A 19,048-nucleotide genomic window follows, 5' to 3' on the forward strand; every position below is an offset into this window, starting at 1 on the left:
GATGGAGAGTTTCATGATCGGCCTGATATGGGGAAATGGGGGCTTTCCAGCATTTACTGCGCTGAGTGGTCTCCCCGGGCCCTCACCTTCTGCTTGTTTCCTGCACCACTTCAGGGGCCAAGGAGCTTTAATCAGGCACCAGGGCATCTAAGTCATGGGCCTCAGTAAAGAAGCACCTCTGCTTAGAAAGCCTGCCTGCCTGAAACCCAAATGGGACTGCGCACCCCAGAGGGGAGGTCAGCCCTTGGAGGAGCCCCGCACAAGCTCACGCGTCTCCTCTCGGTCCTGCAGAGGCACCTCTACGTAGCCATCACTGCCCTGCTCAGCCTGCACCTGGTAAGAATGCGGTCATCGACCGCCACCCCTGGTACAAATGTGACTCAGTGGGGCCCAGTAGCTCCGACACAGCGCAGAGTCCTGCTGATAAAGGGAGGCTTCCTGGGACACGGCCCCAGGGCTGTCGGTACTGCTGACAGAGACCAGGTCTCAAGGGGACACTGTCTTACATAACTCCAGCCGTGAGTTATTTTGCTCGCTTAGTAACTGAGACGTCCCACTTAGTTGGAAGTGGTGCATCTTTCCCAGTGGCTTTGAGAGAGGAAGCTGGAAGCCTGGGCCTCTGATCGTGACCTGGGGCCACAGCAGCTAGAGGCCAGGTGGTCAGTGTCTGCCGGGCATCTTGTCCCACTTAAACGTCAGAGTTCCAAGAGGCAGCTGTGTTGAACTGCATTTTACAAACACTGCAACTCCTTAGGGTCGGGTCTAGAAACACAAATCGGTTGTGATCTCACTAGCACGTGGCAGGCGAAGATTAACAGTAGCGCTTTAATTTAGTGAGTGGGGCAGAAAGTGGTCACCTCGGAATGCTAACACTCGCTTTAGCTCTCTGTCCCTGAGGTCCCTGCTTATTTTAATCCTTAAAGGAGAATTTGGCCTTTTCGCCTCTGGTGGGGGTACAGCTGGGACAGCTCTGCCCCAGGCATGCTGGCTTTGGGGAATACTCCTATCAGATACTAAAGACATGAGAGTGGGGGCGATTAGGGCAACCCTGGTGTGGTGCCCTAGCCTGAGTTTAGGATAAAAGGACTGGGATGGCAAGAATGGGGTCACCCGAGGGCGCTGGAAGAACTTGAGATGGGTGCTCACTGCTGGTGGTCAAGACCAGTACCCAGAGTTACTGCAGCCTGTGCCTAGAGCCGGGTAGGTCAGAACCTGGATCTGGGGGCTCAAGTCCATCAGTGGCCCGAGGATGAACATGAGGGAACTGCTTGCGGGGTGCGGATGAGCCCTGAGCTTGCCAGCCACACCCTTATGGTTTCCCAGATGTCTCGCTTCCATCCTGAGATGGGGTCATGAGCCGCATTTCCTGGACTCCTGACTCAGGTGCTGAACTGGTTTTTAAAAAGTCTATTTCTAAGCATCTAGGACTGAATTACGGGAATACGAGTCCATGGGCACCCAGCTGTATGCGCCATGATGTTAACCGTATGGTGGTGAGGAACAGCAGAAATTGGGGGTCTGCCAGCAAACGCCATTCATGCAGCTTGTTAACAGAATTATCTCCAAGGTGCACGGGTGATCAAAGAAGCGGTGGAACAGCCGTGGGTCACCACGTCGACAAACTCCCTAATATGCCAAAGAGGGGTGTCAACACAGGTGTGCAGGAAGCTGCGGTAGGCAGGGGCTGGATGGCGGGGGCCCCAGGGGGAAGAACCAAGGGCCTGGTTTGCAAAAAGAAGGAGAAAGGCGAATGACCTGACGTCTGCACTGCGAACAGTCTGACAAGGATTATTCATACTACTACCAATGCAGGGTTTTAAATGTTTTTTTTCTGGGACACAACAGTCTTCATATTTGACCTTTGTGAGATGTTTTAGGCCTGGAGCAGCTTGGACTTCCTGCATCAAACTTACTTTTTGTCCTGGTGAACCTTTTTCGCCATCGAAGCCAGGAGCGCCCTGGGTTGAACAGAAAACAGAAACAATAACAGCTCAGAATAGGCAGTAAGGTTTCCAGAGAATGTTATCAGGCACCTGACTTAGGCGAGGGTAAGATACTCTCCCATGAATACATCAAAGCAGCTGGAGACTCCTTTAATTTCCTAAAGGAAATGAATCATTTTAATTTTCATATAATGTATCACATCTGCCACTTGAAGAAATAGGGAGCAGTCCCTGACGATGATATGGTAAAAATCATAAAGGAAAAGCCCCTCACGCCAAGGTTCTTACGAGTCTTGGTTCTGATTCTCGGAGACTGTAACATGTCTTCTCAGTGGTAGTGGTGCCAGGTAGTCACCACAAGGCCACATTATCTTCCTTCTGGCCCATGGCTCTGGCCACACTTCCCTGCTGGCCTGGGGCTAGGTTTGGCCAGGTGACGGAGATCTGGCTGTGGAGGGATGCAGCAGGGGCAGGTGCGAGCCCCGGCCCTGCCCTGAAGGGGGTCTGCCTGGGGCACGGGAGCTGTGGCTGGCTGCCCCTTCTGGGAGGAGACATGCCCTGCTGCCCTCTGCCCCATCTGGGACATGTCTTAGGGCTCCTTGTGCTGGAGACAGCCTACATTTGTAGGCTAATTACCGCAGACTAATTCGCTGAATTCAAGCAGAGGTGTGTGTGTCCGCTCCTTCTTTCTCCAAATACAGGAGCGTAGTTATAAAACCAGTGACGGGGTGTTGGGGGTGCGTCAGTCAGGCAGGCACCTCTGGCCCAGTCAGGGAGTCACTCTGCGAGGAGCTGACCATGGGGATGCGCGTGCCAGGAGAGGCAGGGGGTGTGCAAGACATCTCTGTACTCGACTTAACTTTTCTGTGAACCTAAAATTGCTCTGAACAACAAAGTCTACTTAAAAACCAAAGAAACGGAACCAAGCTGCAAGGTAGAGAATGCATGGCTTACCCGGGGTCCCGAAAAGCCCACGATTCCTTCTTCTCCCTTCAAGGAAATGCCCTAGGAGAGAACAGAGGCCTGAGCGAGGGCGCCGCCTGCTTCGCCTGCGTGGGCTGTCTCCTGGCGCCCCCACGGTGGCCGGCCTGCCTCTGCGATTCTGTCTCCCAGCCCAGCAAAAAGGTGGTTCACCCAGTCTGCCAGCCAGCCTGGACTACCACCTGTCCAGGACACCACCTGTGCTTGGCACACAGTCAGTGATGACTGGGGGGTCTCAGGGGCAAGAGTGACAGAGACGCCCCAGAGGGCGAGCGAGTGTGCAGACACGCCTGGGACGACGGAGGCCATCAACAAGCCTGCCCCTGCAGTGTCTCTTTTGAAGAATTTTTAGCAAATATTGATTAGTTGGGTGTTTATTATGCAAAAAAGGATGACATTCTAAAATGATTTTCTGAAAAGAAGCTTGAAAATAGACAATAATAGTTTCTTGCTGGAGACCAATGGCTCGGAACCAAGTCTGTGGGTTGTCACAGCCCCGCACAGGCCTCGCTGCCACGGCAGCAAAGATTCGGGGCCCAAGAGGAGAAATGCTGTTGATGTTTGTTCGGCTTACCTTCCTTCCTGGCTCCCCCTCACTCCCTTTTTCACCCTGTGACAAAAATGAGAAGAAATGCTCACTAATCCGAGAACAGCATACTTAGAATTAGGGTTTATGATATGAGGTGACAAATATTTAATAAAAACTACAATGACTATAAATGAATTGTAACAAAAGACTCTTTCCTACACTTTGCAGCTTCAAAATTCAAGGGAAAAACTGTGATAGTTCTGGATTTTCACAATATAAATCAAATCATGTCTTATTTTGCATATGATTGCGAGGCTGTCTTCTCTGTGAGGGTTCGGTCATCACCCACAGGTGCAAGCACTTATTAATATCCTGTGGAGGGAGTACATGCCCAGGGAAAGGCCCCTAATGATAATATTCATTTGCATAAAATTTTTTAGTTAAGTCCTGAAGAAAAGGCACACTTGTAACCTATTAAAACCCCAAGAAAAGTGGCTTTGCAAAGCAATGTCAATCTGATATGATCTATTTTTCCGACTTCTCTTGGTCTGAAATGGTGAGAGAAACGTAGTAACTGGCAGGGTCCTTCTCTGCCTACTGCAAAGGCAGCAGCCAGGGTCCCTGCACCCTGCAGGCTGGCCCCAGACCCACCCCCTCTGGGTTGCAGAAGAAGAAGGAAATTGGACTTGGAAGCTTGAGCATCTCAGCAGGGATGGACCAAGCTCTGGCCCCACGCGCTCCTTGGCTCCCATCCTGAAACTGGCTGACAGTCAGGTCACCACCAGGAGCCAGCATCCGCCTGGACCCCACCCTGATGACTTGGCGGGGACCCCTCCCCACTGGGTGTCTGGGACACCCTGCTCTAACTCAGCCAGCCCATGGCCTTGCCTTCGGACACCCCTTCCCTGGTGGTCTGCTTTGCCCCAACTTCCCAAGCCACTTCTACCAGGGTCAGCTGGCTCATCACCGGCGGTGGTGGCATGGCCCGGACCGACTTCTTTCCCAAGGCAGCCTGCCCTCTTCCACCCATGACTGAGTGCCCAGACCCCGTTCAACAGATTCTGGAGGGGGTAGTCCACGTTTGGGGGTTTTATTCTGGTTCCCATGCAGTGTCCATGCCCAGCCTGTGTGGGCTGTTCCTACCGCGGTCACCAGCTCCACCAGGTCGGGGCTGCCACCCTTACCTGGGACAAGGCTTAGGAAGGTTAGCCACCCATCTGAGCCAGGCAGTGGAAAGCAGGGTGTTATTTTTATTTAGACTCCAGTGTGCTTTTAGTCAACGAAATATTAATAGAAATTGTAAGACTCAGAAAACTGACTTTGATCCACAAAAGTCCACAGCGATGCTCCAGCAAAGACTAAAAGGAGGTTTATTTTGCCTGATAAATAAAACATTTTGCTCAGGGAGGTCCACATCTTGGCTTTGCATTATGTTCTGTCAACCTCTGTCTACACTGGAGATTTGAGTACTTAGGACAGATTTGAAATTTTTCTAATGGTTTCTCATGTTTCAAATCCACTGCAATTTTTTAAGATGATAGACGGGTGCAGCCTGTGACCGTGAGAAGGGCTTTCATGCATAATCTGCTAATTTAGTGGTGAGAGTTCTTCCACTTTGGATGTGATTGTTTGAACAAGCTCAAAGAAAATTACCTTTCTTCTCCTTTTCATAGTTCAACTGAGAATACTGTCTGTTTTGCCGAAGCCCCATTACCTTATATTGATCCGGACGGAATATTTCGCTTGTGGGTCCTGTGCCGGCATAATGGGTGTCTAGCGGAATCCCATTGGGTCCTGGCTGTCCCATGTCGCCCTGTGAGTGGTTTAGCAAAAGTAAATAGTCTTTATGTTGAAAAGACACCAAGCTTGAATCCCACCACAAACTGTTTAAAATTTTGGGTATTACATATCACACATACACCAATTTTGTAACGTTATATTCATCTTATAAAATAAAGTGGTCGTTACATAAAACTATTTGTATCCTACTTGCACTAGTGATTTAGAATTTAGTCACAAAAGCTGTTTAGATTGCTCACAATTGGGGGCTGCACGTGCTTCTGTGGAATTATCTGCTTATGATGAGTATCCACAAAAGGACATGATGAGGTCTGAGGGCTAAATGCCGTTACAGCTGAATGTCTTGATATGTATTACTCTACTGCTTTCTAAGACTAATACCAAGATATAAGAACTGCCCAGGAAATGCCAGACTGCTCCAGTTCACACCGTTTCACCAGCTAAGTATGCTATATATTATGAGGCAGCATCTTGGATGAATATGATATCTCAAGATTGCTGTAGTTTGCATTTTTTCTCATTAGCAAGGACCACTCTCTAAGTGATGCGCAGATGGTGGGGCCTGTTGCTCTGCATGCTACTGGGCATCGATCCTGGCAAAATACACTGGTTCCACTTCCCAGGAATAACTGGTGCAGAAAAATACTCTGTTTATTTCGCTATTTCCACACATATGCTCTGTCATACTGATTTGAGCCCAGATATCACATAATATGGACAGGAGCCAATTAAGATGATATATCAACTGTAGCAAGTGGTACTCCACAGTACAGGTGAGCATCTGTTAATATCTAAAAAATATGTACAACCATTCCTCTCCCTTCACCTGTCAGGATCTTGATGTGTTAAATTAATATCTGAATAAACTCTATGGAGATCAGACATTAATTTCATTTCCATTCTACCTAATGTGACTATTCTCCCTTCTGCCGATGATTTATTCCCAGATTGCTCTTCTTATGTCATTATCTTCCTATTTTGTTATATTTCATTGCACAGGAGTTTAAATATTTATGTATTGAGAACTTTCAATATTTTTCTTCTGTCATTGTTTGCTGTGGTTATTAGCACAAAGAGCGGTCTTCCCTTTCAGAGCTGAGCAGTACTGGACGCCATTCCACGTGCCGTTCAACCCAAAAGCACAATGCAAAACAAAATGAAAGTGTCTAATTTGCGGGGGGCACACAGGTTTTGTGGTGGACATGAGGGCATCATGTGCTGGTGACGTCTGCTTGCCGGGTATGGGTGCCATGTTGAGCTTCTCCTACCACTGCAGGGACTTGCAAAGCCCACACGGTGTGTGCTTCGGCGTCTGAGCCCAGCCAGAGCTGCTTCCTGCTTGCCTGTGGCTCTGGCTTTAGTCGCCCCCCGTCACCTCTGGATCCTGGCGTCAGGAGACACCTCAGCGAACCGACTTTTCCTTACTGGGCACTGAAGATGCTGGAGTTATGTCCACCTCAGGGGTCCAGGGCTGACCCAGATGGCTTGCTTTTACTGTCTTACTGACCCCTGACTGTTCCCTGGGGCGTGTTTCAGAGCCTGACATTTGGCATTGATTATTTCTTGTGCAAATGGTCTGGGGCAGAGCGCCTCAAAAACAGTGGTCATTCACACGGTCCATCTCCTGACTGCCGAGCACCGCAGGCCCCGCTTTGACCATTATGTCTCCTTTACCTTCTCGCCCTTTTCCCCATAAAAGCCAAGTCCTCTGTTGCCCTGAAAAGAGAAGTGGTTTTCATAAGTTATTAAAGGTCGACAATCACCATCAAATAAAATGATTTTTTTAGAAAAAGAAACCTAGTCTTTACCTATGTGCTGCATTACTGAGCAAATATCTTTACAAGAAATTCTGGCTTCACTTCCCAGAAACTGACATAAAAAGAAAATTAATGTATTTTCTTTTGCTACGTCTGCCTATAAACTAGGTAATAACTACTTGAGCCCAGATATCCCATAATATAAACAGGAGCAGACTGAGATGATGTGTCAGTTGCAGCGCGTGGCAGTTACAGTGAGCCTTCACTGGGGTTCAGCCTAAATGATGAGAATTCTGGGGTTCAGAAAATGCATGTTGTTCCTTTAATACAGATATGCTCTTAAGAAATTTTAAGAAATGCATATTTTATCCTCTAAGTGAAACCTCAAGAGGAGTGGACTAACAGCAATTAGTCTGTCCCCCTTGGGAGCTTGCTTTCTGAGATACATTCTCTTATTCAAGCATCCTGATGGCCAGAAACTGGAAGGTATTGTTCATTCTGCACCGGCTGCCCTGTGCTGTGACCCTCCAGGGCCCGCACCACGCGCTGAGCCCGGACGTCACAGGTGGGAGCCTGCCCTACCTGGGGCGGCAGAGCTCAGACCTGACGCCAGCTCTTCCTGACCTGTCAGTGCGCTGTCTCTGCAGGTTCGAGTCTCAGGGAAATTTCTGGGGTTGTGGGTCCCACACTCAGAAAGTAGCTGTTTTCCCAGAATCCCATACTCGAAGATCATGATTCTTTCTTTCTTCTGCCTCAACCTTTTTTCATTTTGGCAAGGTGACCCTAATTTCACGTAGACCTTTCTTGCCCTTTCAATAATTTTAGGTGATGGTGATTCTTTGGGTTTATCCAACCTTTTGATTTTCCTTTTTGCTTAAGAGCCAAAGCTTACGGGGCCAGCAATTTGAATGTATTTGATAGTGTCCCGAGTGGAGGTGCTGTGGGTGAGGAATCGACAAGGCCCTGGTGTCTAACACAAGCACACGTGAAAAGCCATGGTACAAATTTACACACAATAGAGAAACAGGACTGTTTCCTTTGACCTCCAAACAGCTCTGCTCCTTTCCCACAGCGTCACAGCCCCAATGCAGTGGAGCGCCAAGCAGGGCCCTATCTGATCTTTCTCTGCAGTATACTGTCCACCCCCCTCCAATGCCCAGACATGCTCTGAAAATAAAAACAAAGCCTTTAATTAATTTTTGCTTTTTTGCTTCTTTCCCACCTGGCTGGGAGCTGAAATCAAAGCACAGAAGCTCAGCCAGGCTAGATTGGTGTGTGATGCGCCCGGCCCCTGTGGTCTCTCTGCCTCGGGAGCCGGTTGTCCAGGTCACCAGGAAGTGACTTGGCGGAGGGTGACGGCTGTTTGTGTTGCAGCCAAGTGGGGACCTGAGGCGACCTTAGCTGCCTGGTCCTACATCCGCCTCTCTTGGCTCTGGGACGTTCCCACCCTGCTTGGGGCTTTGAGACAGTGGGGAGTCCAGTGGCGGAGCAGCTGCCTTAACAAGCTCCAGCCCCAGCCGGAAGCCGTGTCAGAGGTGGTGGGAGCCGGGGACGGGCGCGGGGGCAGCTGAGGGCCCCAGGAGGTCACAGAGATGGGATTTCCGTGGGGCACACGTGGGAATGTGCATGCTGGGAGATGTCCTCGGCCACGCTCAGCCACGGAATGGCCCTTAAATGATGGTAACAGCAGCCCAGGATCGTTGACTCATGTTGAGCTTTGATCAGGGACTTCCCTTGCCAGTCCCTTCTGTCTTGGGCATTTATCCACCCCCCAGGTCATACCGAGCCCTAGTTCTGCCTCCGAGTTCCAATAAGCCGCCTGCTCTGTTGTGCTCCAGCCAATATAATAATTCTCTGATGGGAACAGGAGCATTTTGGGCTCTAGCCTGACTCAGACATCACTGGCTACATCCCTTGAGGCTGACATAATGCTCCTGCGGAAGCTGCCTGCGCCCAGCTAAGAAGAGTGCTGTCGGCTCGTCTATGCAAGCAGGGCTGCATTTTGCCAACTCTGCTAAACTGACGCATTTGGATAAACACAAACTGTCCCTAAACCTATGCTTCTGAGAAAACATTCATTGATTTCATTGTCCTACGACAGCAAGGTTACATGATTCACAAACAACAAACCATTCACCATGTCCACTTATGCACTGCGCTGACTACTCCGGGGGCACCACTGGGTATATCTTTGCAGTTTATGACATTAAGTCTTAAAAACCTATGAAATGCTTCTCATCATGCAATAAACACCACACAGTTGTTAACCAAATAGTTCTGTGGTCAAGAAAGATGCACATAAATGTGACTGTGGGGCGCCCACGAACCAACTTACTGGCTGTCCTTTTGGTCCAGGGGGTCCAGGCGGGCCCTGCACAAACACAGAGACATTTGTGAGTGGTTTCCTTTGTCCTAGGACCCTGATGCCATCTGCTAGAAAGCTCTGCAAAGGCTTTCCCTGCATATTTAGAACCCCAAGCAGCGTGCACAGAGGAGGGAGGGAGGAAGGACTGGCGGGGGACTGGGGTCAGGCCCAGTTCCTGGAATTTGCTGGCTGTCCCTGCACAGCTGTTTTGGGTTTGCTTTTCTGAGTTTGAACATTTGACTTCACCCGTGTCCTGTTCATGTTCTGGACCTTTGCAAGGTCCCAGACCCTGTCACTGCAGAGGCCATTTCTCCTGACTCCCCTGTAGGGCACTCACTGTCCAGCAGTTTTGGCTGGTGGGCCAGCAAATGTTCACCCAGAATTAATCTATGGGCCAATTGCAGGGTTGGAAGCCCGTCAGCAAATACCAGCATGCATCTCTCTGTGAAGCGTCTGGGGTCAACACCACACGTAGCACGAAGTTGTTAAAATGCGAGAGAATGATCGGTGTTTCATGCAAAGCTGTGGCTGGGTGAGGCTTGCGGGTGGTTCTAGTGGCCCCTCTGAAGAGGCTGAACCTGTCGGATCAGCTAGAGACACAGCAGGTACCACCCGTGGGCTGAGAGTTGAGTTTCCTGACCTGCATATTTAAAGAATGAAAACCCAAGCTGTGTGGTGCGTGTGCAGTGAGCTGACAGCGGTGTGCGGCAGGAGAGCGGACACTCTCCTCACAGAACCCTCGTTCCATCCCATTTGGCCAGATCTCTCATAGCCAGAGGGCCACAGGCAAACATGACGTTCACAGCACCGGGAAGCTTGCTTTGTAGTGACAAAACGGAGCTCTACTCTCAACTCCAGTCCGGAGGTGATTTTTGAGTGCTTGCACCCCCAGTGGTTGCAGTGACGGAGGTTTCCCCAAAACACAGCTCCTCCCTCTTTGCCAAGGAGCTGAAAACATGCCCCCCCTTGACATCTACCTCAGCCTTGAGCAATGGTTTTCTGTGAGAAGGTCTCTCACCTGCAGCCAAACCTCTCCTTTTGTAATTCAGGGCCTCTTTGTCTTGCTACTAAGACACGTGGGGTGTGAGTCAGGCAGCGCAGCAGCCAGTCGTCTCCTGGCCCTTGTCCCCGGGGAGGTGGCCGAGGCCCACGGCCGTGTCCTTGCCTCCTTCCTCTCCCTGCGGCCAGCCCCCTTCATCGGGATGTGCAGGGGCAGGAGTGCCCGCAGAGCACTGCTCAGGTGGGATACGAGGGCCATTTTGCCCCATGTCCCCAGCTCACCGTGCCGACCCAGAGCCCATTTCCTCCTTATGGGCTCACTGGACTTTGGTCTGCTCTGCCTGGGGATAACAGGCTCCTTGCCAGCTGGCTGGGTACGCCGCCGAGAGATAGGTGCGTGACCAGAAGCGCGCCCAGCCCGCACCCAGACAAAAGCACTTGTCACGGTCCTCGCTGGACAGTGCATAAGGTTCGCCTTTCTGCCCCTTGGGTCCTTCGGGCCCCTACAAGCACTGGTTGGCAGTGATTCGGTCACCCACGTTTTGAGTCCTCATTCTTCAACCATAATAGCAGCAAAATGCATGCAAGCGATGACCTGCTTCGCCTGACACCGTCTATAGTGACCACGGGGTCATCGCTGTGGCATGAGGCCCCACAGGCTGCAGAAGCTGAGCCTCTAGAGGAAGCCTGGGCAGCTCCCAGTGGGAGCAGGTGCACCTCGTACTTACCGGTCTTCCTGGAGCTCCAACAGGACCCATCTGCCCGATAGGCCCGGGGTGGCCGGGAGGCCCCTAAGGACAGAGGAGAGAGGGGTGTTTGGAGAGAGACTGGTATTTGGAGTCCTAAATCCTTAAAGTCTAGCTTGGAATATTCTCCAGTGAAAATAATACTTACCTGGAAGCCGACCAATCCAGGCTCTCCAGGTTCACCCTAATTGAGAAGAAATGATTTTAAGAGTTCTAGGTTTTAAGCATCTTTGGATTTCATTACATTTTTTGTGACATTGGAAACAAGTATATAAATCATATCAGCACCAGGAAGGCACGGTGGTGTTGGTGCCCTAATGTCTGGGGTGTGGTGGACTTGGGAAAGGGACACACCCACGATTAGACATAAGTTGAAGACACCCCGAAGGGGGACTGGATGCTCGGTCTTGACTTGGGGTTACTCCACCCTCCCGTGCACCCCCCTATCCCCTCATTCTCCCCACTCAGGGTTCCCTCGGAGGTCAGCTTTGTGAATCAGGAGTGGGCACAGGATCGCTCAATCGTAGACCTGTCTCCGGCAGTCTTACCCGGTACTTGTCACGGTCCTCGCTGGACAGTGCATAAGGTTCGCCTTTCTGCCCCTTGGGTCCTTCGGGCCCCTACAAGCACATGGCGGAGAGACAAGGGGCTGTGAACGTTCTGTGCAGCCAGGGAAATGTGGAGGATTAAATACCGACTTTTATGGCAACGTCCAGTTGTTCTAACAGCTTATTTAGGTTATTCTGAACACCAATCACAGCATTCGACCACACAGATGAGACTTTACTTTCGTATTTATCCAACAGTGTCTTTCTTCAGAGTCAAAGTGCAAATGCTTTATAGGATTTAAATTATTTTCAAAACCTACATGAATGCTCAGTAAACGAATCCTATATACCAACAGGTTATTTTTCTTATAATAATACTGTTTTGTGTTTTCTTTGCCATTTGGGTACCAAAGATATGAACACATATATTCTGAAGCACCTTGTGGGAGGCAAACCCCCTGGAATTGTGTGAAACAGATGCCATATGTGTACACACAGATATGTATAAATGTCTTTTAATACCGATACATAAAATCAGTATTAAAGTAATGGGTATGTTTCCTGATAATGAAAGTTATGATATTAGCATAGGCTAGAAAATGATGTAGCTCACTGAAGAGTTGAACCAAATAAAAAAGAAACAGCCAAAGAAAGAGAACTGGAAGTCAGAGCTACCGATACGGTAAGAAGTCTGTTAGCTTCGGGGGAACACTGGAAGGGTGTTCGTGATTGCTTTTCCCCCAATCTGAAAAATACTTTTTGAAATAAAAAGTTTTTCCAAATAAAATGTTAATATAATCCTGAATTTGCACTATTTTGGTGGTAAGAGGGTAGTAATATTGCACCAAAAATTATTTCAAGATTCTCTGCAAATACCCTGAAAACTAAATGAAACTGTGAAATTAGTAGTTAACATTTTTTTCCATCAAATAATATACAATATTTTTTCCACTAGAAACATAAGCGCCTCCATTAGGTATGCTGGAGAATGTCATTGTTCTTTGATGTCATAAAGAACTTCAGAATCTAACAAAGTGGGTGACTAACAGAGGAGGTTACCGTGCTGTATGCTTTACGGCGGCAGTTTAGCTGTGATGCTGTCACTCACTGTCACTTGAAATGGAACATAGGAAAAAATGCAGAGATGTGCGGGAGGCAGGAGGAGTGAACGATATAAACCGAACCAATTACTGTCTATTAACATTTCAAGAATATGGAAAAAAATGAAGTTACTGGAATCCAGGAAAATCATCCTGAGATATGTGCAATCACACATCGGCCGGGAGAGGTGCTTCATCCTGACCATTGTCCAAGGAGAAGGGAGCGCGTTTTCTGCAGGTCACGAGGGGCGTAGCGTATGCCTGTCCACCCTCACTGCCCAGGGCACAGCAGGCAACCCGCTCCTTTGAACGTTTCTCCAAGACAGCTTTTTAAAGAGGTCCTGGCCTCGGCCTTTGATGAGGCCCGTGAGAGAGCTCAGGATACAGCGTCATTTCTGTGTGTCCACCAGAAAGCGCCAGCCGTCGGCTTCTAGAGCTAAGCCCGACCAGCACATGCTAACACCATACTCACGGGAGGGCCACGCCGCCCTTCAGGCCCGTGGGGTCCCACGTAGCCGGAGTCTCCTATGGTCCCATTGCAGCCGTCATGGCCAGGAGGTCCTCTGGGGCCACCCTGCCCAGGATGTCCCTGGGAAAGAGAAAAGTGAGTGAGTTTTCCAGCCTCTGGTTTCCAATTTCATGGAACTTTGTGATGAAAGAGCCCTAAGTATTTTCTCATCAGACATGTCCCTAGGAAATGACAACTCCAGAGGGACACATGAATGAAGGAAAGATTAGGTCTCCAAGGGCGCGGGGCACAGTCTAGGGGGGAGAAAGGTCGCAGGATGCAGCTGCTCCCATGGGCTCCCGGAAGAAGAGTACGGCTTGGGGTTCTCCTGCCCTGCTGCACTGGGCCGTGGGGAGGCAGGCTTCAGCAGGGACAGGTGAGGGCAGAATTAAACACTGGAGAAAACGTTCTAGTGGCAGCAGGCTTCCTCTCAGGCACAAGGAAGCCCTTATCTGTTGTGCCCAACTGGATTTCAGACAGTGAGTTTGACAGAGCTACATCCCAAACAGGCCAGAGATCTCCTGTGGGATGTCCAGGGGCTTGGCCATATGCAGAACAGATTTCCTAATCTTGTTTATAGATTTCACACACAAACAGAAAGCAAGGCAGATGTTCTGAGATGTCTGTTGGGAGAGGGAACGCGATGTGATCACCTGTCCTCCGAACACCGGAGAGAGTGGGGCTCGGTCTGTGGCCACCTCAACTGCATGCGTCTGGGGTCGGAGACACCAGGAGCTGCGTTAGGGACCTGCATTTTAAGTACTACAAGACCACAGCCTGTTTCGTTATTTCTTTACACAACAGATGTTTAGATGTATGCCTTCTTCCTGTATAATTTCTTTAAAATTTTGATTTTGTTGACAATAGACCAAACATATATTCCAGAGTGATTTTTGAGGCCATTAGGATATCTTTTAGATTTACCTTGAGAAATCTGGAAAATTTCAAGATAACTGAACAAATCCTACATGGAGTGCCTGTAGCCTGAATTATGTGAAGAAACATGATGAGAAAAGCAGAGTTTTCTTTTGTTTGCACATCTCTTTGCTTCAGGGGTTCAAAGCCATTTCTTTAACTGGTGCCATCAGGTGGGAGCCCCCTGGGCTTTCCGCGGGCCTTCTGGGGGACGCTCCTGCAAATCACCCAAAACGGTCTGTCCGGCTATGCCAGAGCCGGCTTCTGAGAGCCTCTGAGGTCAAGCCTTCCTTTAGGGGTCTCAGAGAGCCGCCCCTCTGAGCTCAGCCTGAGAGAGCCAGTTCTGCAGGCATTCTCGCCATCTGCGACGCTTTTCCTAAAATGCATCACCGGGTTCTTCATCTTCTCCTGTTTTGCGTCCGCTATTGGCCTTTCTCACTCCCTCAGGATCTGTCTAAGGCATTTGAAACTGCGTGTCAATCCCACGTTAGTTTGAAATCATGCTTCAAGCACATTTTCAATGATACTGAGCTGAATGTCCATCTCTTGTCCAACATCTAATAAGATATATTTCTGTATGAGTCAACACTCACTCTTTTCGTGTGTGACTCCTAAATGGCTAAAATGACCCAGCCCTTCAAACTCTACTTTCATTAACTGCTTAGATGCAGCAGGTGACGCTGGGTTAACTTTCGTGTCGGTCCAGAGTTCAGCGGCTGGAGAGATGATGTTGGGCAGCCTGAGATCCTGGGGCAAACGCCCAGTTTTGGGCTCCCGTCATCATTCTCCCATGATGACGACTTCCTCCCCAATTTGTGAAACACTTGCCTCTGACATTAAATAGGAATGACGTGGAAAAGCAAATTAAAAAATGATACAGAGTAGTTAGCAACACTTTTCCATAATGTCACTCTACTTAAATTCAGATTTTGACTTCTAGAAGACAACACTGACGAATAGCCCAAAGAGCTCAAAAACATAGTTTAAAAATGGGCAACTGAGTTTGAGACACTTGGTAGGAAAATACTTTTATTTGTTTAACTCTTGAAATCTGTGGATTCTTCACATCTGCCCATTTCTCAAGCTGCTGACTAACGTGGGAGCTATTTCCTGGTCTGCTCCGAGCTGTGTGTTGCAACCAATGTGTGTGAGTCCCCACTCAGGGCACGCAGGTCTTGCGGTCGGTAAAGGTGGCTTCCTTTCTGCAGCAATGACAGCTCCGTCCTTCTGCCAAGAATCTTCTTGAGAGTGGGGCTGAAGCTCTGAAGTGAAAGCGTGACTTCTCTGGGACTCCACTGTGTCCATTCCTTCCAGCCTCCTGCATGGGAGCTGCCGTATGTGTAGCCAGGGAAATAACGAGTCTCTCTCTCTGGGCGTGTGCACACATGTGCATGTACACATGCACACATGTGTGTGTTCATGCGCGTGCGAGCATGGGGATGGAAACCATGTGTGTAGGGCAGGGTGCAGACATCTGTGTATATGTGTCAGATTCCTGGAGCAGCTGTCCGCAAACTTCAGCAGCAGACAGATGGGAGGAGGGTCTGAGTGCGCGATAAACACGTCTGTCCCGAGGCTGGGATCTGCAGGAAGCGGGTCCTGGGAAATCTGCTCATGGATCCCTGGGAAGAGGGCTGTGAGTCAGGCTGCTTTGTTTATTTTTTTATGCCACAAGCAGTAAAATAAACTAGGTTAGAAAAACACATTTTATTGCATTTTGAGATTTTTCTCATGGACAACCCATGCCTTTTCTTCTTCTCTTTTATGTGTGGTTGCGACAAAGAATTTGAGAAGCTGCACAATTATTCATTAGGACTTTATTATGTCCACGTTCTTGGCTGCACTGCTTTATATTCGGTCTGTCTTATAGTTCAAACAAAATTCCAGGACGGCCTCTTTATTGAGCATATCTGAGTAACACGCCCACTTTTCATCCGAAAACAACATCCAGTTTTAGTAAAGTAGCCTCAATTCTGAAGCCAAGTCTAGAAGAACATTTACAAGGGAAACAATTTGTCCAATATTTGACTGGATTCCAGAAGAAAAAATAAGCACATAGCCCCACCAGTTCTATGTTAAAAACAACACCGGGGCCTATGAGGATGCCCTGTCAGTCATGGAAGTATAGCTCAGCCTGAGTACCACATGTAAAAATTTTAATCTCACAAAAAACTTACGGGTATTCCATCGGCACCGGGGAATCCAGAAACACCTCTCGCGCCCTATAAAGAAGGCAAACAAGCTTACCGGGGGGCCAGGATACTCACTGACCCGCATACACCAGGGGACATGGGCGCGCATCCCTACCACGTCTCCTTTCGGTCCTGCGATGCCGGGCGGGCCCCTCTCGCCCTTGTCGCCTTTGCGGCCCTGCAGTCCTGGGAATCCCTGGAGCCCTGGGGGCCCATTGTAGCCCTGGGGGCCTACTGGCCCTGGCTGGCCCTGTGGAAACAACATACGTTTAATTTCCACAATGAATAACAACAAATCAGCATTTTCAGTCAGGCTGCTTTTGAAACTGCCCTTTTCATTCTCAAAGAGCTGTAATCGTCAGAGAACAGTGTACATTAACTACCATCTTCAGCCACAGAGTGACTTCTGACTAAGAGGTCATAGAATTTAAAGGAAAAAAAATATTAAGTGGGAGAAAAAAGGGTCCTAAATCACTAAAATAATGTTATTGTGAAATGCTAATATTGGGTTGGTATGAAAGCATCAACTTACTTGTTTTTTTTTTAAAAAGTCTTTTCAGTTAAAAAAGTTTCTAACAAATTTCTAAGGCCTATCTCTATCTCAGTATAATGCATATAGTAGGTATGGAAATGTATGTTGCATCCAGGTCTGAAAAATGACCCCCGATGTTTAAGTGATTAGGTGGTCTTCCTGTTCACACACACACACACACACACACATACACACACACACAGGGAGTGTGCATGTGCACACACACAGGAAGAAATAAAAGGCTTCTGAAACATGTAAAATGTGTATCTTTATCCCTTAGGATTTTCATTTCAAAAAGACAAAATTGCATATTGACAAGGATATTAAGAAACGGGAACCTCTGTGCACTGCTGGTGGGAACGTCGAATGGTATGCCACTGTGGAACCAGTATGGGGAGGCCTCAAAAAATCAGAGAACTACCGTATGGCCCAGCAATCCCAGCTCTGGGGTGACATTCACTGTGACTGAAGCAGAGCTGGGCACCCATGTTCCCTGCAGCACCGTCCATAAGGGCCAGAAGGTGGAAGCGACGTGTCCGTCAACAGATGATGGATAAACAAAATGTGGTCCGTGCGCACAATGGACTATTACTCAGCCTTAAAAAGGCAGGAAGTTCTGACATAGGCTACACGATGGATGAGCCTTGAAGACACCGGTGCTGAGTCAGAAATAAGCCTGTCACAAAGGACAAACACCGTGTGAGTCCCCTTAGGTGAGGTTCTTAGAGCCATCAGACTCACAGAGACAGAAAGTAGAACAGAGGCTACGGGGAGGGGCGGCGAGGGGAGCGGGGAGTTTGTTTAGTGGGGACAGAGTTCCATTTGGGGAGGTGACAGAGACCTGGGGGTGGCAGCGGTGATGGCCGCACAGAATGTGAATGTGCCCGATGCTGCTGAGCTGCCTAAAAATGGCGAAGATGTCAAATTTCATGTTATGTATGTTTTACCACAATACACATAAAAAGATTAAAAACGGGGCTCTATTTCTCCTATTATTGGAACTAATGCGTGTAGTGGCTATGTTTTAATGAATGTCCCAGGTAATCTCAACTTAAAAAAAGGAAAAGACGACTCTGTGTTTTGATTCCTGCTTCCATGAGAGTCGGCTGCTGCTTCATCCCGCAGAAACTGTCCCTGCCGAGCCCCGCCTGCTTCCCATTCCAAATTCTCTCTTGCCCTTAGATCGAGGCAGGACTGAGCCATTATTTCTAGCCTTCTTTCCAGTGCCTGTGAGTAACCTCTCCTACATAAACTGTGCAGCTTAGAAGTGTGTCTGCCTTTACAGGATGTTTATAATCTGTCCAACATTCCACACAATTGAGGGGAAATGAAGAATTTAAAAATGCAGCGATGGCACGGCATTAGCTGCCCAGGTGCCCTGCCACAGAGGGCATGTGGGTCCTTGTCCCTGGGTTTTATCATTCCTGAGCTGCCCACCTCTGCAGATGCAGGGCCCCAGGCATGGGGGAGCAGTAGGACATTTCTCTGGAGTGGAAGATATGGACGGAGATTAAGATCACAGCTGATGGATGGGACCTACCCCAGAGCTCAGGACCCGGGCCTCCTCTGACAAAGGGGGAGTTTGGGGAGCCCCCTCAGGGCTCCTCTGGGTGAGGTAAGAGTTTAGAGGTGGTGGGCTCCCCTGCTCTCCCCTCCATGTGTTCCAGTGAGTCCTGTCAAAGCAGAAATCAGCAAAAACTCAGGCTGATCGCAAGCACTGTATGTAGTGGCGAAGCCGATCTATTTCGGTCTCTTCAAAGAAGGTGATGAACGTGGGGCTGTTGCCACCTGTTTGTTTCTTGCTGTTGAAGAGAACCGTGGTCACAGATGGACAGCCCTGACCCCGGACACAGGATCCCCAGGCCCGCCTTACCCCAGCGCTCAGAGGTCTTAGTATGCCACATTTGGTGTAAGTTTGGAGACAAAACATGCTTCGGTTCTGCTTTTTATGGACCCTTCCCAGTTATTTTTGTCTTGTTTGCAGGTCTGTTAGAATATAGCCTCCTTGGGGTCGTACACCATGGCCCTAGGCCTGCAGATTCCCGACCAGGTGAGGCGTCTCAGTGGGCAGCCTCGGGGGCTGAAACGTCCGTCACTGGCACTGTGGTTCTTACCGACCGCACGCATCTCTAC

General features: G+C 49.1%; 1 protein-coding gene across 1 annotated transcript in view; it reads right to left on the reverse strand.

The window, feature by feature from the left end:
• Window positions 1–19,048, reverse strand: part of COL4A2 (collagen type IV alpha 2 chain) — a 157,591-nt gene that overhangs the window by 43,856 nt on the left and 94,687 nt on the right. Inside the window, exons 5-16 of the mRNA XM_037024849.2 lie at window positions 16,499–16,633; window positions 16,369–16,413; window positions 13,241–13,357; window positions 11,669–11,740; window positions 11,269–11,304; window positions 11,103–11,165; window positions 9,346–9,381; window positions 6,928–6,969; window positions 5,168–5,266; window positions 3,499–3,534; window positions 2,898–2,948; window positions 1,914–1,958 (exon numbers count right to left, since the gene is read on the reverse strand). Coding sequence (XP_036880744.2) covers window positions 1,914–1,958; window positions 2,898–2,948; window positions 3,499–3,534; window positions 5,168–5,266; window positions 6,928–6,969; window positions 9,346–9,381; window positions 11,103–11,165; window positions 11,269–11,304; window positions 11,669–11,740; window positions 13,241–13,357; window positions 16,369–16,413; window positions 16,499–16,633 — 777 coding nt within the window. The remainder of the gene's footprint in view (window positions 1–1,913; window positions 1,959–2,897; window positions 2,949–3,498; window positions 3,535–5,167; window positions 5,267–6,927; window positions 6,970–9,345; window positions 9,382–11,102; window positions 11,166–11,268; window positions 11,305–11,668; window positions 11,741–13,240; window positions 13,358–16,368; window positions 16,414–16,498; window positions 16,634–19,048) is intronic.

Source organism: Manis javanica, chromosome 9, assembly GCF_040802235.1.
Source record: "Manis javanica isolate MJ-LG chromosome 9, MJ_LKY, whole genome shotgun sequence".
NCBI lineage: Eukaryota > Metazoa > Chordata > Mammalia > Pholidota > Manidae > Manis > Manis javanica.